This window comes from Nesoenas mayeri (assembly GCF_963082525.1).
Source record: "Nesoenas mayeri genome assembly, chromosome: 2".
Classification (NCBI taxonomy): domain Eukaryota; kingdom Metazoa; phylum Chordata; class Aves; order Columbiformes; family Columbidae; genus Nesoenas; species Nesoenas mayeri.
Window position 1 is genome coordinate 159160952 of NC_137543.1, and position 23473 is coordinate 159184424.

The following is a 23473-nucleotide window of genomic DNA, read 5'->3' on the forward strand; positions in this document are numbered from 1 at the left end:
AGTGGGTTGTATGAGATGAGGACTCTACTGTTAAGGGTCTGTTTGCTTGATATAGATATTGAGTGAGAGGGAATCATCATAATAACAATAGATTAACTAGAAGTGGGTTGATTGCTGAAATTTGCAGGGAAAAACACTTGGAAGTGGTATAACTCTCCCTGCCCCTAAGTGATTCCCCTGAGATACGTTCTTGCTTTCCATTGTAGGTTATTTTGCTCAGCCCATATACGATGCAGAGGTTTACATCCCAGAGGTGACTGAAAAATAGCTGTTCACCTCTCCATGAAGAATTCTGCTAGGAACAAACAACAAAATGCATATTAGGATTTGCCATAGAAAAACTGTAATTTCGGATGAAGATTTGAATCCAGGAATATTTTTAATGAACGAGAAATATTTGTTGTTGGAAAAGATGTTGTACTTCATGGGGGCACTAACGTGTGTATCTTAAACTTCTAATCTTCATGGTCAGCCAAGTTCTTGGCTGTGGTTCTTTGTCAAAGCTGTTATCTAATGGAAAAGTTCAAACCATAGAGGAACATGGGACCACGAGGAATTTGAATTACAAATCCTTGAGCAGCCGATATCTGACTTCAAATTTTGTGGACATTTTGTTACTTGGTGGTTTTTGAATGAGAATAGGAAAATTCCATAGGAAGAGGGATTTTTTCATACCTAAACATGCACATGTTTATCAGGATTTTTTTTAAGCAAGTTCTGATGCCATCTTTGCAACTAGCCCTACTACTTGTCTTGACAGTATCTTGAGGCCTGAGCTCAAACTCACTAAGATCAAGGAGAAGGCCCTTTTCACTTTATTTACTGGATTTTAGGCCACACTATCAATAGCTGAAGATGCATTGATTGTTTTCCTATATTCCCCCACCTCTTGAGATCAAGAGCTACATTTCTCTTGAGCCTTGGTTTGTACTTAGGCTGCCAAAAGCCGTCCTTTTGACTTGTGGTTTTCACAGTACATAGTGCAGTGGAGCTCAAGGCCATGCCTGGTGCTTTTCAACACATTGATAATATGAGTAAATATTCATAACTGTAACTATGATATGACTGTTGGCCTTGTCAATGAGAACCATTGTCGTTGACCAAGTGCTTCTCGTTCACCGGCCGGTAACTGTTTCCAATTATTTTGTGTTCTGCGTTGTGTAGCCCTGGTGCAGATTACGGCTGGCGTATGCCAGAAGGAAAGAAGGTTTTCACTCCTTCTCCTCTCTACGTTTACAGCACTGTGACAAGTCCAAAACAGAGGCTCTGGAGGATGATGAGATAGAGGAATTTTACAGAATACTGACAGAGAGGAAGGAAATAGATACAATTTTCCAAAAGTACTCGGATGCAGCAGGGTTCATGTCCTGCCAGAACCTGGTGAGGTTCCTCTATGAGACGCAACAAGAAGAAGATGCTGTTGTTGCTGCCCCTGCCTTAATTCAGAAATACGAGCCCAATGAAAGAGGTAGGTTGGAAATCTTGGCTAGTTTCATTCAAAATCTTGCTTTCTTGATGAAATATGAATTGCTTTGCTGCTGCTTTCTTCTGCATCCATGTTTTTCATTTTCTCCTCTTGGCTGCTTCTAGAACATCTGTCTTCTAGGGGAGTATTAGCAGCTCTAGGAGAGGAGGGCACAGGAGAGCCTGGGAAATATTTCTCTTCAATTTTGACTTGGGTACACAAAGCAGCTGTAGAGGGGTTGATATAGAGTTGGCCAGAGGCTGATGAAACTTCTGAGGGAAAGACTCCAATGGCTTATTCAAATGTCAAAACCTCATGTGGCTTTACAAGGTTAAGAATGTAGCAATATTTCCTTTCTCCAAAAGCAGGAATGGAGGCAAATGTGTTTGAATGTGGGCACCTGAAAAGCCATCAGGTGATGAGATCTCTGAGTAGAGGACCAAGAAGGTGACAGCTGTTTAGGAGACCAATCACAGAATTGTCTTTCTGCTCAGAAATTAAGTGATTTGCCAGTCTGAAGCATGTGTTCAGTTGAGGGAACTGGGGAACTGGAGATGGTTGAGGGAATTTGGGCTGTTTAGCCCTGAGAAAAGGAGGCTGAGGGCAGACCTTGTCGCTGTCTACAACTACCTGAAAGGAGGTTGGAGCATGGAGGAGGTTGGTGTCTTCTCCTGAGAACCAAGTGACAGAACAGGAGGAAATGGCCTCAAGTTGCGTGAAGGAAGGTTTAGATTAGATATTAGGAAAAAAAATTGGATATTAGAAAAAACTTCTTCCTGAAAAGGCTTGTCAGGCATTGGAACAGGCTGCCCAGGGCAGTGCTGGAGTCACCATCCCTGGAGGGGATTAAAGAGCATTTAGATGAGGTTCTTAGGGCCATGGTTTAGTGCTAGAGTTAGGTTATGGTGGGACTCAATGATCCTGAGGATCTCTTCCAACCAAAATTATTCTATTCTATTCTATTCTATTCTATTCTATTCTATTCTATTCTATTCTATTCTATTCTATTCTATTCTATTCTATTCTATTCTATTCTATTCTATTCTATTCTATTCTATTCTATTCTATTCTATTCCACTTCACTCCACTCCATTCCATTCCATTCCATTCCATTCCATCCCATCCCATCCCATCCCATCCCATTCCATCCCAACTCAGGATAATAGGCTGGTTTTGCACTATCTTGATGCGTTGTCCTCTTCGGAGAGGGACACTGCTTTGCAGATGTCACATTTGGGGATTAGACTGAAATCCATCTCAGTCCCTTGGGATAGGAAGATCTCAATTTCTCCCCAGAGCTGGGTGATTTTGCATTTACTATTTGCAAATCGTGTATTCATCGGATGACATATACAGGATTTATCTGGCTATGTTTAGACATCTGACAACTTCTCTGTTGGCTTGAAGAAAGCTTCACATGTTCAAATGGAGATTTTTATGCTGTAGATCTCTAGAGAGTGGTGAGGTAAGTGCTGTCTTTGACATTTTAAGGTGTTATCAAAGGACAGTAAGTATTGCAAAAAGCCACACTTGTGAAGAGGTTTTAAAAACATTTTCAGGCAAATGAAGCTGTCATTGTCATCTCAATAGCAGCAATATCTTTACTATTATAATAGCTGAATGCCTGGGGAACACATTTTGCATTTGGGATCCTCTGGAGAGCATCAGGCTTGATGTTGAAGATGATGTCACAGACCGGTGGTGTCAGATTTTCAGTATGAGGTTTCTGTCTGTTTTATCTGGCAGCCAAGAGGGGTAACACCATGACCAAAGATGGTTTCCTGATGTACCTGCTGTCCGATGATGGAAATATATTCAACTCCTCCCACCGTAAAGTTTACCAGGACATGACCCAACCTCTCAGTCACTACTTGGTGTCATCCTCACACAATACCTATCTTATGGAAGATCAGCTCACAGGTCCAAGCAGCACAGAAGCCTATATCAGGTAATGTATGTGCATGTTTGTGTTTATATGTGTGTGAGAGGTTGACGTCTTTCTTAATGATATAAGGTGCATCTCTAGATGCAAGAGGACCAAGAAGCAATCTCCCACCTCAAGACCAGGTAATGTGGACTGGCCCATGTTCATATCAGGGTGAGCTGTTTCTAAATCAGGTTGGCTGTGCCCCCCTTTTCACAGCACCTTGACCTGAATCTCTGCTGGGCCTCCTGTGGTGTCCACCTGACTATAAGATATATAATTACTACATTTGGAAGTAGTTTAAGATATCTGCCATCATGTGGAGGCTGGATTGCAGCCCTCTAGCATGGTGCTTTCAAAGTGTAATGCTGAGGGGGTGTGTAGTATTCCCCAGAATATGACATGAGATAGTGCCAGGAGCTTACAAGCTGCAAAGATTGCTTGGGCAGAGCTGCAGGACTATGTTGGGACTGGAAGGAGCCAAAATGATGCCTGCTGTTTATGATCTATACTGCCTCTTGGCTATCCCTAGAACCATGCTGGGGTTTATTATGAAGAGACCAAAAAGAAGTGGGGTACGAGCTAATGCAGCAGTGTGGGTGATCAGAAGACTTATGCCTGGTCCTTCTTTAGCAGCTCAGATGCTCCCGCAGTGTCCCCGCACAGAACATTAGGTGTTGCCTAGTTCTGCCTTTAACGACCGACTGCTGTTCAGTGTCTCACAACCAGATGTTTGCAGGGGGTTTTACTAACTTGCACAACCACCTTACATCTGCTATGTTTTGTACTTTTATCAAGTGAGAAAGTGTTTCTTTTTAAGCAAGGTAAGGACTGCAATTCTGTCTTTATCACTTATCTGATTCTCAAGGAACAACTGTCCAGAGTCACAAGCTCAAAAGACTAGAGAGTGAAATCTGGCCCAGGTTGCTTTTAGGTGTCTGTTCGAATTCTTCTTACAGTATCTTAAAATTACAGAATTATGTTTTTGATGTAAAAAAATTTTCCCATGATTCTTATTGCAATGAGTTGAAGGAGTTGTGTTATCTGAAACATATAGGAAGATATAAGATCACCTCCTAGGTGGTTAAGTTTGTACAAGGGGAACCTACATTTTAAAATAAATGAAAATGAAAGTATGGATATGTAGAGGTGGGATTTTCACCTAGGGATTCAGTCTGTGGACTCAGTTTGGGAAACTGTCCCTCAGCAGCTTCCCCAGCTCTGGTGAAATTCCCACAGCTCCCACCCTGACAGCTCTGAGGATTCATTTCTTACGTCTTATCAGTTCTAGATGAAGAAGTAACATCATTCATGCTTTGTGGCCTGGGTTCTAAGGCTGACTGTCTTTCTGTCTTTCTTCTAATGTAGCCACTCTTGATTTTCTCTTATCTTCATCATCTTTGGGAAAAGACTTGGGGTACAGTCATGACTGTCCTTTCTTATCTGGCACTCACTATGTCTTCCTCTTTGGATAATTCTTACCTTGGACTTTCACCACTTTGTTTCTCAGATCCCACTGTGCTTTCATTGCTCAACCTTGAGCATTCTTTGCTGACTCTGAGCTCTCCTGATCCCATCCTTTCTCCAACTGCTTTCCCATTTTTCCAAGCTCCTCTTTTCTCCCTTGCTCTCTAAACTTCCCATCAGCCTTCCCAGGCAATACGTGTGCCCACTGCACCCTCGTTTTGCGATGGAACAGAAGGTTTGGAACCCAACCAGGTCCCTTCTTTGTTTCCAGAGCCCTCACCAAAGGCTGCCGCTGTGTGGAACTGGATTGCTGGGATGGCCCTAATTCGGAGCCCATAATTTATCACGGCTACACTCTCACCTCCAAGATCCTCTTCAGTGATGTCATTAAGGCCATCAAGAACTATGCTTTCAAAGTAAGGACAAGGCACCCTCTAAGATTTCTCATATTGCACAATCCAAGACTGGTAGGAGGTCTCTGCACTTCCAGCAGAGAGCATAAGTGATGAAGACTTCACCTTAGCATTTCTCATGGGTACAAGACGTGCCCTTCTGTCTGGGCATCCGTGTTCTGCTTTTTGCAGTGATCCATTCCTGGGAGTTGCTGGACAGGCAGAGCACTTTCAGAGGATGCATTTGAATCTATAAGAGCTCATCTGCATTCTGGACCCCACGGCAATGAAAATGCCTGATATTTTCAGCGTAACTGGTGGGAAATGCAAGCAAGCCCATGATTTGTGTGGCTTTGATGTCTCAGGGTCTATTCCTGGTTCAGAGGAACCCATGTGCGTGTGTTCTGGAGGGACTGATGTGAAGGAACTGCTCCTACTCTGCTTTAAAAGGAAAGAGCAAATCTGGAGTCTTATAGGGCAGTGCTGGGCCTGCAGCCTTCAGAACCCCTTAGATCTGTCCAGATTTACTGGGCTTTCTGCTATTTTCTTTTAGTGGAACTGAGAGCTTGGATCAGGTTTCCTTTGGGACTACAGAGCAGTGACAATGACAATGCTTTCAGCACACAAAATGACTAGGGGGTCACAAGGAACCAGATCAGGTCTGTGTACGAATGGAGGAGGAAGGATTCATGTCACCTGGGGATTTGAGCAAAATCAAAAATCAAAGCCTCCCTTCTCAGTCTTTCCTCTGAGGTAGGAAGATGCTGTGGTCCACAGTGCAAGTGGAGAATGGAGGCACAGGGATCATCATCACAGTGCCCCAGCAAGTCTGTGGGAAGCATTCTGACCCAGCCTGATGCCTTGTCCATTGAATCATCATCTCTGGAAGGCATCAGAAGAGATCTGAGAAGCTACCGCACAGTTAAATTTGTCCATTTTAGCAGAATGCACATTTTACCAGAATACTAGACCCTACCGTTGATGCACTCATTTCCAGAGAAAACAGCACTGAGGTTTATATCAATTGCTATAGGCTGGTGAAATTGCAGAATGCACCGATGATGTATGTTGCTGTCTTGTTCTAGACCTCGCCATACCCTGTCATCATCTCCCTGGAGAACCACTGCAGCGTTGAGCAGCAGAAGGTCATGGCTCAGCACATGACGACGATCCTGGAGGACATGCTCTTGGTAGCTCCACTCGATGGAAACAAATCCCAGTTCCCCTCTCCAGAGGTAAGCAAGGCCACTCCAGCACTTTCTACCTACTAAGGGTGGGACAAGAGAGAGGTCTGTCTTCTTACTGCATGCCAAAAAGCGGACAATATACCTGAGGACTGGTGGGAACTGCACTTGCTGAGGAACAGAGATTGTCTGTGGGCAGTGGTGGAATAAGAAACAGGAGTATCTAGAAGTAGCCTGTGCACATCCAGCACAAAATGCCAGTTGCTCCTTGTTTGTGGTCTAATGTCTCAGAGGAGACATCCCTGCAAGACTGAGTACATTCCTGGTCCATTTACCAAGACCAAGGAATGTCCTTCATCCCATCAGGAGGTTGCTTTGCTGGCTTGTCCCAGGGGAGCTGAATCCTGATGGTCTGTCTCGTATCTGCTCTCCACATCTCAAAGCTGAATGTGACCTTCTTCTGAAGCACTATTAGGTTGCTGCACATGCAGGGAAGATTAACACCACAAGGAGGGACTACAAGTGGTTTTAATCCAGCAAGACTGGACACTGCCTGATTTCATGGTAGGTGAGATGTTTTGCTCTGTGCTGAGGAATGTCGTACACACCTTCCTCCTCCTTTAATGCCTTGAGTGCTCTACTGTGGTGACCCAGCCTGCTGATTAGGACACGATGAGGGTTATAAGGGCAGCTGTGATTGCTCACCCCTCAAAACTCAAGGGGAAAACCAGTAGTGCCCAAACTGTATCAAACACAAAGTGCCCTCCCACTGAGAATGGCCTAGTGTGGTGGGGATGGAGATGTCTGTGGAGGACACGGGCAGGCAGGAGGTTGCACAGAGAGGTCTCTTCAATTTCCATGTATCAGGGCAGCCATGAAGGTGGGAGATGAGCTGGGACCCTGCAGGGGGAAGGAGCTATACAGCCCTCAACAGTGGACCGCCACTATTAAATCATCAGCTGACAATTAGAAAAAATAGCAAATTGAATCTTGATATATATTAAAAAAACCAGGAAAAGTTGTTTCCAAAACTAAAGCCAAAATGAAGCATTAATCTGTTTCCACCCTTGGAGTTTGTGCTTTCTTTCTTTTCTCTTAAGCACTTTACAGAAACAGACTTTTGCGTGGATAGCTGCAGTTCCCTTTAAATTGCTTTTCTTTGCTAAAGAAGTAATTTGCCAAAGATTGGATGAGAATGCCTAGCCAGAGCTGGAAGGAGTTTGTGGGTGAGATAAATCTGGCGCTCAGCAGGGGAGAAAGGAGAGGAAAATGATCCACCCAAAATATCTTCTATATTTGTTTTCCCTCTCCCTTTTTCTCTTTTCCCTTTCTGACTCTCCCCTTTTGTTTGGGAGTGTCATGCCTCACTTGATACAACGCCTAGAAGAGAGGGAAGCTGCTCTGGGTTGGTCCCCAGGCGCCAGTGCAATAAATTAGGATGAATCATAACTTTTAATGCTGCTGCTTCAGCAAGACCTTTGCACTGGCACAGATGAGGTGCCTCCATTTAAGAAGTGACTCTCTCAGGGTGAGGATACACGCAGCATGGAGACAGGTCTCTGCAGGTTGTTATTGAGTTGGAAAAATCAAATTCTTCAGTGTCACCTCCTGGATTGCTATTTATCCCCAGTGCAGGGCCAGGAAAGCTGCTGCTGGCTTTTCAAAACACTGCCTTGTGACCAAAGGAATGATATGAAGACAGAAAGGAGAAACACCAGGGAAAGAAATGTGTCATGTAGGTGTAAGGGAATGACCCCAGCTTCCCAAAGATGTTTTTTTCCATTCCTGTGCTCTTCTAACCTCCTGTTCTTATTGCCCAGATGGACATGTGGCCCCAGCTGGAACAAAACATCCCGAATCTACCTTAGTGAATGGGTTTGGGCTGATATGGTCCATTGTATCAATTTAGTTTAAAGGGAGAACAAATGCCAATGTGAACTAAGAGAGTGCCAAGGGCTGAACTGCTGATTTTTTTTTTTTGGTGGAAAATCCATTGAAGCTGAAACATTGGGGAAAAAAGAACAAAACCAAAAAACCAAACCAAACAAAAAAGAAAAACCAACCAACCAAACAACCGAACAAAACAAAGCAGAAACTTATTGGATTTTCCACTTCCTTGTGAAGCTGGCGTGGGGAAACCCGGGATGACGTTATGTTTTTTATGTTAGAAAAAGGGTGTGATCTGTCACTGGGAAGAGGGCTGAAAGGCAGTAAATGAAAACAGGCAAAGGATTGCTGCAGATTGTGTTAGCAGGGCAGTCAGTAATTAAAGAAAGAGCAATGCAGTTCGGATTCACACTAATGATTCATACCACAGCCCAGGGCAAAAATCTGATTTATTAACCTCCATCCAGGAGCAGTGTTGGACTACACAGAGCATCTAAATCTCTCCCTCAAGCTGCTGGTTTTAGGTCCCAATAGTAAATTAAAGGTCTATAGGATGAAAGGCCAAAAGCCACACAAAAGCTGCAGGCAGTGCCAGGATTGTAGGGAAAAGCTGCTCCAATCTCTGCTGCTGGGTTGCGGGACCTCCTGCCCCATCCCTGACCTGCCAGGGCTCCTTCTCCATCTCCCTGCATCCCAGACAGAAATGCTGCAAGTACCCAGCGCTGGAACAAGACTAAACCAGCTGTCAACAGTGCATGCAACTCTTTGGTGCATCAAGCATATCTGACACCCCTTCAGCTCTTTGTTACTGGGCTTTCTTGTTCACAATGACAGTAGCTTTGGATTTAAAAGACCTGTCTTGATAGGTGACCCTTAAGACTATGAGCTGCCCAGTAGGGAGCTCCAGTGCAGTGGCCTCTGCCATCGAACACCTCCACTGTCCCACCATCTGTCCCATCAGTCCTGTCTATTGTCGTGTCTGGTCCCCCCATTTGACATAATTTTGAGCCACGTGGCTCAGGAACCACTTCCAGGATAGTGGTGGCGAGGCAGGGCTCAGCACAACTCATCCAACTAGCAGGGTGGCTGACATGCTCTGCCCTGTGCTCACAGCAAGGCAGTGAACACCTCTGGATTTGTCTCAGCTAAGTCCAGACTAGGTTCAGTCACGGGTTTCTAAGTCAGCAGTGGACCCTGGGAGCCATCTGCCCAGGAGGGTTTCTTTTGCATAGAATCATAGAATTGTTTTTGTTGGAAAAGACCTTTAAGATCATCTAGTCCAAACATTAGCCTAACACTGCCAAGTCCACCTCTAAACCATGTCCCTAAGAAGCTCATCTATGTGTCTTTTAAACACCTCCAGGGATGGTGCCTCGACCACTTCCATCATACACTCAGTTTGAAAGTATCTTCAAAACCCTTGGCCTTTTGTGCCTTTCTCCAAGGTTAGTCCAGCCTGTGTCAGCCTTGCCTGCAGTGCATCTTCTTAGCTGAAGTTCTTGAGCTCAGTTTCCTTCAGTCTCTCAAAACCTCCTTTGATAATGTGTTTTTTCCCCATTTCTGGAGATCCTCTTCATCCTCTGGTGCCACTCATTGTTAAGCCCTGCAACATTTCAGTTTGCAGCCAGGCTGAAAGTCACACACAGATGGAGATGTGATATCAATTAGTGCATCTGGTCTGCACGTCTCCTGGTGAATGTGAACATGTTAATCCTCACAGCTTCTCAGAAACCTGGGGAGATGGATGTCTTCATCCAGAGAGCAGGATGTAAGGTGGCAGTGCTCAAACCTGCATATCCGTGTAGGTGAGCACTTCACTCTGGGCTCCTTTTGAGAAGTAGTTAATACAAACAAGGCGCTGGAGGTGTGCTCCACCTCGTCGTAAGTGTTTGTCCAAATAGACAAGAAAAATCACACCCTGGGAGTGTTTAGTTCTCTCTGTTGACTCTAAAGGAGGTGTTGGAGGCATGGAAAGTTTGATGAGGTGGATCACTTTACAAATCTTCCACTGAGGAGAAAACTGGAAGTCAGACTTTGTCACAGCTCTCAGGTTCCTAACAGAAGCAAGAAACTTTCAGGTAGGACAAACACGTGTACGCACATCTTTGAAAACTCTCTGCTCTTTACAGCTTTACTCCTGATAAAATCAACAGTACTCTTGGTTGCGACATCCCAATTCACAGACTCCTAAAGGAAGAAAATCCATATGTCAGAACCATTTTATTTGCAGAGCTGAGCTTGTTCAGCATGCAGCAGAAAAGGTGAGAGAGCAGGGGAGCTCCATTTGTGGAGAACTAAGGCAATTCAATTTACAGGGCATCTATTCCACTTTATGTTCTCAGTATAGTCCAGTGTCCTTGTAGCCTTTCACGTTTTCTTAGGTTGTATTCTTCCTAGGGCTTGTCACAGGCAGCTGGAATATCTTTATGGTCTACTTGGAGAATATTTATGGAATATTTCAGCTAATTCTTCTTCCTAAGCAAGGGATCTGCTCAACAGAGCTGAACTGATGGGCTGAGTGTCTTTTGCCTCAGGCTAAAAATACTTAATATCACATGAAGTGGAACCAAGAGAGATGAAACAAGTGCATGCGTGTGTGTCTGTGTGTATCGCCCTATTTAAAACCTTGCTAAAGAAAATAAGCACTCAAATTTATGACTTGTCTTCCTAATACCTGTATACTAGATGGTTTAGTGCTGGAGTTAGGTTATGGTTGGACTCTATGATCTTGATGGTCCGTTCCAACCGGCATGATTCTATGATTCTATAATAAATGAAGACAATGTTTGCAATTGGCAGCTTCTGCAGGGCGTATTCAGTGCAATGCTACTATAGAATAGCACTTTCTGCAGAAAATGGAGTTGGAAGTGCTCTGGTTTGAGGTGAATCTTGCCCCTCATTGTGGACCAATAAGCTAACGTATCTCCTCTGGAGTTCGGTGGCACATGGACTGCTTTCTTGTAGGTGTGGCAGATGTCACCTGCACAAGGGGATGCTAAATGTCTGCAACAGGACTCCAGATGGGAGCCAGCCTCTTAGATTTCAAGGCCAAAGAAGACCACTGTAATTGTCCTGTGGAGTGTCCCATATGACACAGTCTGGGCTGACCAGTGCCCCTATGCCTATGGGGAACATCTGCAGCAAATTCAGGGTTTCCCAGAGTAATCACAGTCTAGATGGGATAAAAGCAGCAGTGAAGACCCACTGGTAGCAGTGGTATGGGCTGAGGTGAGGAGAAGAGGTGGAGGCTGCATTGCTTTGCCTTCATTGCTGATGTTCTTCAGCCATCTAGGATGGGGCTGTGCCAGAAATTATACCTCCCACTTGCTGGACAAGCTGTCCTGAACTGGGCAAGCTTAAAAAGGGCTAGTAGCCCTACTGGTAATTAAGAATTAAGCAACCTGCCCCAAATACCTTATCCCTATTTCTCTACTGTTGAGCTGTGAGCTGTGGTAAGGTTTCTTCTGGGACATTAGAAAGCAGAGGCAGAAAATAATATATAGCAGGACGCTCTTTGCAGCCTGTGAAGGACAAGAGAGAGTTGTTTGCTCCCCTCCCTGTGTCATCAGTGCAATCCCTCCAGGCTCATCCAGTCAAAGTGTTGGCAGAGCTGGATTTCACCTTTTACCGGTGAGTGTTGTGGAAGGACAGGGAAGAGCTGGATATGGAGGGAGGGAGGGAGGGTGGTTAGAGACGTGCGAGTAGCAGACTGAAGTGAGGCTCTGAAGATGAGCTGACGCATCCCCCAACCATGGATGTGAAGAAGCAGGACACAGCTCCGCCTGGAAGAGGACTGAGGAGCTGGGAGGATGAGGATGGTCTCGGCGAGGGGAGGGAGACACTATGACACTCCAACTGCTCCTTTGAGTCTTTTATTCCCAGTCACTTGTCCATTCCTTCCAGCAGCCTCTGTGCAGCTTTTGAGTGACAGGGAAAGTGCCCCAGTGTAAACAGATAATTTGTGGTAGCTGAAGAAATATGCTCTTGGCTGCTGCCTCGAGTGCCGGTGTCTGATTTCAGCTCAAAACAAGCTGCATCCACAACTTAGCTGGGTTGTGAGGAGCTGGGTTGGGCTCTGTAAAGTCATGATGCAATTTGCTAGTGCCCACAAAGGGTGTTGATTTATATCATACCCTTGATTTTCCACAGTCCTGTAATTTGAGAACGTTGCTTTTGCTGTTGTGGAAAGGACAAATACAGGGTGTCACTGAGAAAGAGGGGGGATATGCTATGCAGACTGAGGGGTTGTACTGGATAACTCTGAGATCACATTTTTCTGTAATAATTAGCACTCTCTAAAGTCAGGAGTACCAAATGCACCCATGGGGCAGCAAATTGCCCACTGACTTCACTGGAAGCTGCAGGATTTAGGGGTGCTCCTGGGCTGAATTAACTGATTCTGAGGCATAACCTGCTCACCTGGAGGTTGGACCCAGGCAGTCACGCTTCTCAGAACTGCTCCTTGCTGCCAATATCGCTGCTGCCTGGTTTGGGTCCAGAGTCAGCCCTCTCCAGGCTCCAGCCTTCCTCCCACAGTCAGATCTTGAACTAGAGATACATCAGTATTATGGGGGTCTGCGAGCAACCACGTGCTGTTGGCGTGTTGCTTCACCTGAGGGTTTTATGTGGACTTCGAAAGAAGCTGGAGGTTGATTTGGCATATGAAATATCTCCTTGGATTAGCTCTGCAGCCAGCTGTGTTAACATTGGCATGTCCTGGGTTGTATCAGAAATAATGTGGCCAGCAGTATCAGAGCAGTGACCGTCCCCTGTATTGGTCACTGCTGAGGCTGCACCTCGAATCCTGGGATCAGTTTTGGGCCCCCCACACCAAGAAAGCCCTTGAGGTGCTGGAGCGAGTGGAGAGAAGGGAACGGAGCTGGTGAGGGGCTGGAGCACAAGTGTGATGGGAGCGGCTGAGGGACCTGGGGGTTCAGCTGGAGAACAGGAGCTGAGGGGAGACCTTCTGATCTCTGAACTGCCTGAAAGGAGCTTGGAGCATGGAGGGGGCTGGTCTCTTTTCTTGAGTAGCAAGTGACAGGGCAAGCAGAAATGACCTCAAGTTGTGCCAGGGAAGATTCAGATTGGGTATTAGGAGACATTTCTTCCCAGAAAGGGCTGTTGGACATTGGAACAGGCTGCCCAGGGCAGTGGTGGAGTCACCATCCCTGGAAGTGTTTAAAAGATGTGTAGCTGAGGCTCTTAGGGACATGGTTTAGTGCCAGTGTTGAGTTAATGGTTGAACTTGATGATCTTAAGGATCACTTCCAAACAAAATGATTCAATGATTCTATGCAGCTGGTTATTAGTGTGGTATCATGATAGCAGCTGCAGCAGGAGCTCTTTTCAGAAGAAGAGATGTCCTTGGGAAGAATCTGAGAACTCTTCCTTATGCTGTCAGCACCTTACAGTTTCACTTTCAAGACTCCCTAATATTTAAATCTCACATCTGCTATACATGAGACACCTGTCCAGAAATTAATGGACCTCTCTCCCCATTAAAATGTCTAGTGGAGAAAATGACCGCACTGCCTCAGTCCCTCCATGGATCTCATACCATTTTCCAGGCTGTGTGTGTGTTTATAACCATAAATTGCAGAGAATGGGGTAGATTAAATTAAAGGCCCACACAGAAGGGCAGAAACAGTGCTGTGGATAGCTCCCATGAGCCATGACCCCCAGGCTTGGCATTGGTTGCTGAACCACACTCGATTTTGAAAAAAAAATAGTATATTTGTGTTACCTCTAGCAGCACAACAGTTTAAATTGTCTAGTTGAGATGATGGACAGCTCTGTATCAGAGGAAAAGCCATGGGCTATGTGGGGTTTTCAAACTCGTGGCTTGTAGCCTCAAAGGCAGATCAAGGCGTCAGTGGAAAAACAGATTTAGTTTTGCCTGTATCTATGGATAACAATTGATGCAACTCCAAAAGGCCCTGGCCCTGGTTGCAGCTAGAGAACTGTTATATCCTTGCTCCTTCAGGGCAGGCCAGAATATTTTCTAATCACCATCTATTTTGTTCACTTTTGCTTGTGCAGCAACTGAAAGGGAAGATCCTTGTGAAAGGCAAGAAGCTGAGCAGGCAGGAGGACCCCACTGGAACAAATGGGAACAACAACCTGGAGGCTGAGGATGTCTCTGATGAAGATGAAGCTGCTGAAATTGAAGATGAATCTGTAAAGACCGAGATACAACAGAAGGGGAAGGTAAGTAAAAGAAGCAACTGAGTCCGGAAAAGGGGCAGAAAGTCCTGGAGAAGCAGAAAAACTATAAACTAGATCTTTGCCTATTTCAGAAGGCTTCAAAGTTCTGCATTGGGAAATCCTGTCTTGTTACCCTATCCCATGACTCATGCTGGCAAACCACTTTCTAGGTGGGCTTTGTACCATGCCAAAAAAACCCAAAAGCAATTGAAATATTCTTTCAGTATGTTTCCAGCTAAGACAGTTTCCAGTGTGTTCTCAGCTGGGGATGGGGAAGGGTGAATTGTTGAAATCACTGGAGCTAAGGATCCTGGTCACAGAGATCTTGCAGAGCCAAGTATGAAGGTTGTCTTCTTTCCTTAAAGCAAGGCTGGAGGACCCTTGCAACTGGGACAGGCCATGTGGCATTTGTGGAAGCAGTGGAAGGGCACATGCTCAATCTATCTCTGTCTGATTTCCAGACATCTGTTTGTCATGGGACCATCATTAATTTGTTTCTTATCAGAGGCTGATGCTTTTCTGGTCATGTTTTGGGACACACCTGCAGCCTCACTGGTCATGTTTTTTCACCCAGAGGAGGCAGGGAAGGATTTGCTGATTTGCTCACTCTTTGAGGGTCCTGTTTGTTTCTCTGAGGTGTAGTCAATAATATGTATAATCTTGAAGTCTGTCATTTTCTTTCCTTGGCTCTGATGGGAGCTGGTGGCTTTCACTTCACGCTCACACTACTGAACGTGGCTGTGGAGTAGGAGGCATCTATATTATGAGAACTTCCCAGCTCAAGAGAAAAAAGCTCAAGGTCTGTGGAGGCCAAAGGATCATTCCCTTCCCCTTATTTTCCAGTTTGCACGCTTGGCACCAGAACAGTGTGGAAAACTCATTGCTAAGACTCAATTGTAAAGTTTAGCAACTAGAGGAAGCCACTGATGTTGAAATACAAGTGATCATGCAGAAGGCAGCAGAAAGGTTATCCCACCAGCAAAGATAATCCATCTGGAGAGCATCATGCCACAAGGATGCTGGGACACCAAAGATATTGTGTGAAATCCTCTCTTAGCTCACCAACACAGGCAGTTTGGGTTGTTCCTGTGTTTGTAGCCATAGTCACTTGTGAGCTGTGATAGTGGAGCTGAAATACTCATTCACGTAATACCATGCAAATAAATGCAGATGGAGAGATGGGGAAGATGAAATGAAATATTCTTGGTAGTAACACTTGGGAGGTCAGGACTCTGAGCAACCTGATCTAGTTGAAGATGACCCTGCTCATTGCAGGGGAGTTGGGCTAGATGAACTTTGAAGGTCCCTTCTAACCCAAACTGTTCTATAATTCTATGATTCTATGATATGGTTGAATGGGCCTGAGAGGGCAGTGGTGCTCTGAGAGGAGGTATTAGCACTCTGCATGCATGGCAAGGGACATGGCAAGGGCAGCCTGTCCTTTTCCCACCTTCTCTCTGCACAGAGGTGCCAGTGAGTGTTGATAGTTTGCATTATTTTCATCTGAAGATGGTGGAGAATAGAAGCCTCAGGGGTCCTAGACAAAACATGATTATTACTTTTGAGTATGACTGCAGCAACTCCCCACAAACCTCTTCCTCTCTTACTTCTAGAGTGACACCTTGAAGCTGGCCAAGGAGCTGTCAGACACAGTTGTCTACTGCAAGAGCGTCCATTTCAATGGCTTTGAGGACTCCAGCCATCCTCGGCCTTTCTACGAGATGTCATCGTTCACAGAGAGCAAAGCTCTGAAACTGGCCCAGGAGGCTGGTATGTATATTGTGCCGTGGCAAAAGGCCACGCTCTGTCCCAGTCCCCCATAAAGGGACAGCTAGTGGGGGCTGAGCATGAGGAAAAGGCATCCTGAAAGACATCGGTTTTGATTCTTTGGCCATGCATGTCACTGAGAAACAATGGGAATAACAATATCATAGAGACTGGTACCAAGAAGGGCATTTTATACGGGTAGTTCACATTCAGCCAGACTTGCTAGACAGAGGAACAGTATATACAGCAGCATCAAGAAAAGGTAGATCAGCCCCCATCACTGAAAGCACCATTTTCTTCTTTTTCTTTTTTTGTTCTGTAGGAACCAGTTTTATTCATCACAACATCAGGCACCTGAGCCGGATCTACCCTGCAGGCTGGAGGACAGATTCTTCCAACTACAACCCCATCGACCTGTGGAACGTCGGCTGCCAGATCGGTGGGTGCAACTGGGAGGTTGGAGAGGGTCAGCCTGGCTGGGTCGCCCATGACTTGGTTGTGATGGGGCTTCAGTTGGGGTAGATGTGTGATCTCAAGACATTTACAGGCAAAGAGGCTCACTGGTTGGCGAGAGAGATCAGCTCTTCAGGCTATGCTCAATGACTTTTCATAGACTATTTTCTGGCCCTCTTCAAAACCATTAAGAGACCCTTTCCTGGCATCTCTGCACATCTCTGCAGTTTCACTGGGAGCAGAGTTATCACCATTTAACAGAGGAGGAGAGAGCCAGGAGTTACAGCCACTTACTGAAAAGCATGCTGACATCTCTGGTGGAGATGGAAATCAAACTTAGACCTCTTGAGCCCTAGAGTAAGGCCATGACCACAACAGCCAAGCCATGACCTGAGCTGTTCCCTGTAGTCAAAGCACCACATCATACCTGCTTCCAGGGTGTTGAGACCCTGATGATATATTGATAGCCAGAGATTTAATGGAAACGAGTGTCCCAGAGCCTGTTAATTGAATTATGTTGTAGCTCTCATTAAGGAAACTCGGTGCAGTGATAAGTGGGCAAGCTGCTGGTGGCATCTTGGCTCTCTTGATGATGCTGGATGTTGGAGATGGCTCAGTTGTTGAAAGGAGGTTTTGCAATGAGGCTGTATAGCTGAGAAACAATCAAGAAGAATTTGCTGGCTTCCATACAGGAGATAACTCCTTCAGCATAGAAACAAATAGGTTTATCTAAAAGACACAGTTGCCCAGCCAGGTGACAGAAATTCAATGCAGGACACTTTTTGACCCTATGGCAGGCAGGAGGACAACTGAGAGGGCTGTAGTGGCTCCTCCTGTCTCCAACACCTCCAAATGCAAGAAATCCTCAGTGGTAGCAGATGTGAGGGTCACAGTTTATTACTGTTCTTCGAAGCATCAGTGTTTATGTCCAATAAGTGCAATTTCATGTGAACATAATTAGTATAAAAAGACTCCCATTGATGTATCTGAAAGTGACTGAATTTATTTATTTATGTTGCAGTTGCTCTAAATTTCCAGACAGCAGGCACAGAAATGGATGTCTACCAGGGTCGGTTCCAGGACAATGGGTTTTCTGGGTATGTCTTAAAGCCGGAATTCCTCCGGGATGAGCAAACCAAATTCAATCCAAAATCCATCACAGAAGGAACATGGGGGACAAAGAAGAAGCTTCTACTTAAAGTAAGAATAGACGTCGGAAAAATGTCTCAGTAGCATCCACCTTCAGGGGGGAGGCATGTAGGTTGTACCTTCTCTTGGTCCTACCTGGGCAATGTCGTCCTAACTTATTTCCCACCAGTCCTGCGTGAGCTCTCCTCCTTCAGAGACTTACATGTTTAACGTTTGGCCATAGGAGAGGTTGATGGCAATATTCACCGTCATTAGAGAAACACAGAGGTAGACATGCAGTCAACAGTCACCACTCTTGTTTCCAAGTATCGTCAAATCATTGTGGGGACAGTTAGAAAAGTTGCCTGCCCCCTGCCAGCTGGCTGGGCTTGAGCAACGTTCATTAGGTGCTTTGGCTCATGACTGCTTCCTCTGAAGGATGTCACAACACTGGTTCTGAAAGACCAGCACCAGCTTGTCACAGCAGGTTTTATGCTCCTGGAGATGGAGAAGGATGTTTACCAGGTAGCCTCCCCCACCTCATCATGACATTATGACCTCTTCCTCTGTTTCCTCCACAGATCATCTCTGGTCAGCAGCTGCCCAAGGTGAACAAAAGCAAAAACTCCATCGTTGATCCTAAGGTAACGATAGAGATCCACGGTGTCCAACAGGATAACAACAAGAAGCAGACCAAAGTCATTGAAAACAATGGTAAGGGGATTTCTTCCATGCTTTGCTCCCCTGGGCCAGTAACTCTGTGGCTTCACATAGCAGAGTTTTCCTTGCCCAGACTGCTGCCCTTCAACCAGACGTGCCCAGGTGCCCTCAAGCCTGCACACACTACACAGATACATAAGTTCTTGGCCTACTTCAGTGCAGGGGCTCTGTTTATAGACTGCTGGTGGCATGAACTAGCCCCACAGATAGATGTCCCAATGGACAGTTACTTTCAGGGGTTCTTTTGTGTCTTCTTGGAGAAAGAAATTCCCTGCAAAACATCATCAGCCATAAGAGTTTCTTTGAGGCTGGCTGCCAACTCTGCAGAGCTAGAGCTTTGGAGGTGCTCTTTACCTCCATACAGTTGGACTTGACCAGAGACCCCACCAAGATCTTCCAAGAGAAGGCTTCTTGTGGGGCTGATTTTATCTCAAAAGTGTCACAAACTCACAGAAGATTGAGGTTGCAAGAGACTTTGGAGGTGTCTGTTCCAGCCCCTGCCTAAAGCAGGACCAACCGCCAAGTTAACTCAAGTTGCTCAGGGTATTACCCAGATAAACTAAATATCTCAAAAGACAGAGATGATAAGATATCACTATTCTTAACCAGAAATCCCCCTGTTGCAGGTTGTGCCCATTATACATCATGGTTTTGTAGTGCACCTGTAAGAAACTGGCTGTATTTTCTCTGTAAGGAGGTAGTGGAGGATGGCAATAGTAATGCCTTTAGCCTTCTCCAGGTTGAATAACTCCACCTCTCAGCCTCTTCTCATGTGTAACGTAGTCTGTGAAAAATCTCCTGTAGCTCAGAGCCTCCTCATGATGGGATGAGAGGAAATGGCCTCAAGTTGTGCCAGGGAAGGTTCAGATTGGATATTAGCAAACATTTCTTCATAGAAAGGGTTGTTAGGCTTTGGAACAGGTTGCCCAGGGCAGTGGTGGAGTCACCATCCCTGGAGATGTTTAAAAGATGAGGTTCTTAGGGACATGGCTTAGCACCAGTGTTGGTTTAATGGTTGGACTTAATGACCTTGAGGGTCTTTCTCAACCAAAATGATTTTATGACTCTATGATCTGCTTGTCCTCTTGGCCAAAGTGGCACAGGTGCTAAATTAGCACACAATGTGACTGGTGAGGGGTAAAAGCTGTAGCCGCCATCTCCAAAGAGGTGGGCTCAAGCCTCACCCAGCACTGACCTCAGAGATCTCACAGACATTTCACCTCCCTGTGCACCATTTCTCATCAAACATGACTGTGACTTTCTGCCATACAGTGAAGGTCTGAATACTGTGGCCTTCAGAGATCGCAGAGGGCAAGTTCAGCCCTCTCTCCTGTGGCTGTAATGAGGCAGTAGGAGTCTGAAAAATCAACTGTCTTCCTCCTACTGACAGACAAATGTGTAATATGTGTGTACACACACACACACACTCTGATTTTTTCTGTGTGGAGTAAGAGCCAAGTACTAGAAAGCCAGTGCATTTTTTCCTTGCTGGTAATGTTTCCTTTTTCCTCTTTCCTGTTTGAGTAAATCTGGCCTGGCTCCTAAAGTTCACGGCCCTTTCTTTCACGTAGAATGATTTTTATAATGCCTCGAGTGAAAGCTGTGTAGAGGAGGTTTCAGACCTGCCAAGCCTGTTCCTCAGGGCTGCTCAGCACACCCAGACCTTGACTGGATGGAGGGACACTGGAGGGATGCTGGAGGGAGTGTTTCCCAATAGAAAGTGAATCAAAGCATGAAAACATCGGTGCTAGAAAGGGGCAGCTGCAGGCAGGAGTTTACATTTTGTGGGCTGAGGTTTCAGATACGTGGCCACGCTTCAGCAGCTCATCTGGTTTGATGGTGGTGGGACTGAAACAGGAGCTGTGGGCACAGATCAGGTCCCAGGGGTGCAGCTGTGGAGCTCGAGAGACTGTGGGAACCTGCTGGCTTCATCAGCTCTGAGCATCTCACTGTGGCTCTAAAATGGGTTGAAAATCCCTCCCCAGATACCACTACAGTGAAACCTGCTGTCCTAGGGCTGGTGGCTTTCCCTCAGATTTCATGAATTCTTCTCCCATGGGATCAGCATCACTGTTTTGTTTGGTCTTTTTTATGCAAGGGTGAAGGGCGTCAGGAGCAGATGTGTGTTACCTGAACGGTTCAGTTGATTTAAGCCTATGAAAATCAAAATAAAGTGCACCAACCCAACACAGATATTTCATGATGACATTATCCACAGGCCTATCTCAGCACCTTCAGGGCCATCTGACAGATCTCTACCTCCTGCCGAATCGTCCACAAACCCTCCATGGCCAGAAGGCTTAAGCTGAACTTCTTCTGCCCTTGGGCACAGGCTGAGCTGATGGCAGCAGGTTTCAAACAGGATGCTCTTTTGTCCTGTTTGTTTCTGGGGAGTGGTTTATTGAAACTGCAAAGGGCACCTGCCGTGACCTGCAGAGAGAGCACTGAGCTTGCTCTGCATCTCTCACCTGATGTGACAGTCACAGTTTTGTTTGCTTTGTAAGTCCGGATCACAAGATCCTTATCCATAATAGAAGTGAGGTTAGTCTGGCTTTCTCAGACAATGCCCAGGCAGACATAAAACATGTTTTCCATAGACTTGGTGATGTTTTTTGTAATCAGACACTCCTCATTAACCTTTCTTGCAGGCAGGGAAACTGAGGCACAGAGTAGTGACAGATGGGTGTGCCTCGAGCACTCAGTGAGGCTGAAGGCCCCAGAAGGCTGTCACAACACAAAGACACAGCTCTTCTCTCTGCTCCCCCTTGATTTAGGGCTGTAAAAATTTGCAGCAGGTCCAATGGCAACCAAAGAGCCTGTGGAAAAGAACAGTTGACCTCCTTCCTTCTCCTTGTTGTCTTCTGGGAGTGTGGTGCTGAGGTCTGAAGTGAGCAGCCTAAGCTGAAGGGCTTATTAATACCAGGTAGCAAATCACTGTCAGAGCTGGAAATAATGGTTTTGGCACCTCCTGAGGCCTTGGGTCTGGGTTAGATTAGGTTGTCAGTCAGTCAAAGTCTCCATCCATTTGCAAACATCTCGGACCTCTACCCTACCTGCCAGCATTTCTGACCTCCATCCTTGTTTGTGAGCATCTCTCCCTTCCTTGTTGGTGAGCAGCTCTGATCTCCATCCTTGTCTGTGTTGCCCAGGCTTTAACCCGAAATGGGATGAAGAGTTTACATTTGACATAGAGATCCCTGCACTTGCCCTGGTCCGGTTTGTGGTGGAAGACTTTGACATGTCTACCAAGAACGACTTCATCGGGCAGTACACCCTTCCCTTCACTAGTCTGAAGCAAGGTAAGGCCCTGTGACTTGTTCCTCACAACTGCTGTGCCCTCTGGGAAGCTCCAGTGTTCTAGATGAGAGGTCCAGACCCATCACGCTTGAGATCAGAATAGGTCCAAGATGGGCAAGGTGATAAATGGTTTATTGGGCAGCTGCTAACAAGGGGAAGGGATGCCCTTGTCACCAGTGGCCTTGGGCACGATGCATTACCAATGCTCAAAGCCATCCTCTCAGACCTACCTGTTCTGTGGGGTACTGGGAGGAAAACGCTCGGAGACAAGGAAATGTTTTTGCAGGGTCTTGGCAAACGTTAGCAAATATTTTCCACCCGGACTAAAGGCCACTTTCCATCTGTGTCTCTGCTTCCAGGTTACCGCCACATCCATCTTCTGACCAAGAATGGAGACCCTTACTCCTCCTCCACCCTCTTTGTGTACATCAATATCCAGAACTGCGATTAGCAGCTCAGCCCTTTCAGAGCACAGTGAAGCTCATTACAGACCTTGAAGGAATTCAGCGTGCGAAGTCTGCCAACATCAGGGTCCCGTCAAATCCCCAGTGCCTTCTCTGGAGCAGCACACGGTGCCCCATGGGACCCCTGATGTGAAATAGCCATCAACCTTCTCCCTTCTGCGTGCTGGAAACATCCTAATGCTGCTGTTGAGATTAATCCTTTTGTACCCTTTTGACCAATCCAGCTGTGTTTTTAGTTCACTTCACTTAGTGTGATTTTTTTAATTCTGCTTTTGGCAAGAGGATAGGGGCTCATTTTTAGCAAAGTACAGCTCTTGAGTTGGGTGGGTTGGGTCAGACATCTGGACAGAAAACCCAACATCTGCACAAGAAAAAAATCCACCCCCCCACTGAAATCAGTGGCCAGGTGCCAGGTGACTTCTTGCAACTTCAGATGTCAAACATCTTTCACCATATGAAATCTTAAATGGGGACACAATTGTCCTCTTATCTGTTACAGATTAAAAGAGAAAGCTGCACTACAAAGGCCCGTGTTATATAACTCGTCTTTCCTTTTGTATTATAATAAGAAATACATGAACACTACTGTGCCTGTGTGCCTGGCTCTCCGCCAGGTCGCTTTGCATTCAAAGCCTGGCTCTGTCATCCTGTGAAAGAGAAAAAAGCCGCCGAATGGCAGATTTCCCTCTAACCCAAAGTGAGACCCACTCAAAGGAGCCTCAGAGAAGGTCTTTCTTTTGCCAATGACAGTGGAAATACACTCAACTGACAGTAGGGCTTGTTTTTTTAACGCAGTAAAACTTTCTTTGTTTGTGTTTTTATTAAAAAAAAAACCAAAAACACCTGTAATTTTTTAACACAGAAATGGCAGTAGAAACCGTCGTAAATGTTAAGCCTGGTCCCAGTTGCACTGTAAAGGTAAAACCCAGTACAGAGTGGTTTGGACAGCAACACAGTACTTGTGGCAAAAGGTGGTTTTTCTTCAAGTACAACTACAGAGTTAAGGGAATATTGTTGAAATAAAATAATATATATTTTGAAGTGACAACAATGTTACTATGTTAGACTGTTAAAAGTAAAAAAAAAAATTGGAGAAGTCCAGTTACTTGTCACTATTTGCC

The 23473-nt window shown here is 45.7% G+C and overlaps 1 protein-coding gene across 1 annotated transcript in view; it reads left to right on the plus strand.

Annotated features, from left to right (window-relative positions):
• PLCD1 (phospholipase C delta 1) overlaps positions 1-22339 on the plus strand; it is a gene marked incomplete at both ends in the record, with an annotated part of 46143 nt that extends 23804 nt beyond the window's left edge. The window contains 11 exons of the mRNA XM_080340146.1: positions 1165-1468; positions 3212-3413; positions 5128-5272; positions 6334-6483; positions 14359-14526; positions 16137-16293; positions 16613-16729; positions 17765-17943; positions 18453-18585; positions 21741-21890; positions 22248-22339. Coding sequence (XP_080196272.1) covers positions 1165-1468; positions 3212-3413; positions 5128-5272; positions 6334-6483; positions 14359-14526; positions 16137-16293; positions 16613-16729; positions 17765-17943; positions 18453-18585; positions 21741-21890; positions 22248-22339 — 1797 coding nt within the window. The remainder of the gene's footprint in view (positions 1-1164; positions 1469-3211; positions 3414-5127; positions 5273-6333; positions 6484-14358; positions 14527-16136; positions 16294-16612; positions 16730-17764; positions 17944-18452; positions 18586-21740; positions 21891-22247) is intronic.
• Positions 22340-23473: the final 1134 nt, after the last annotated feature.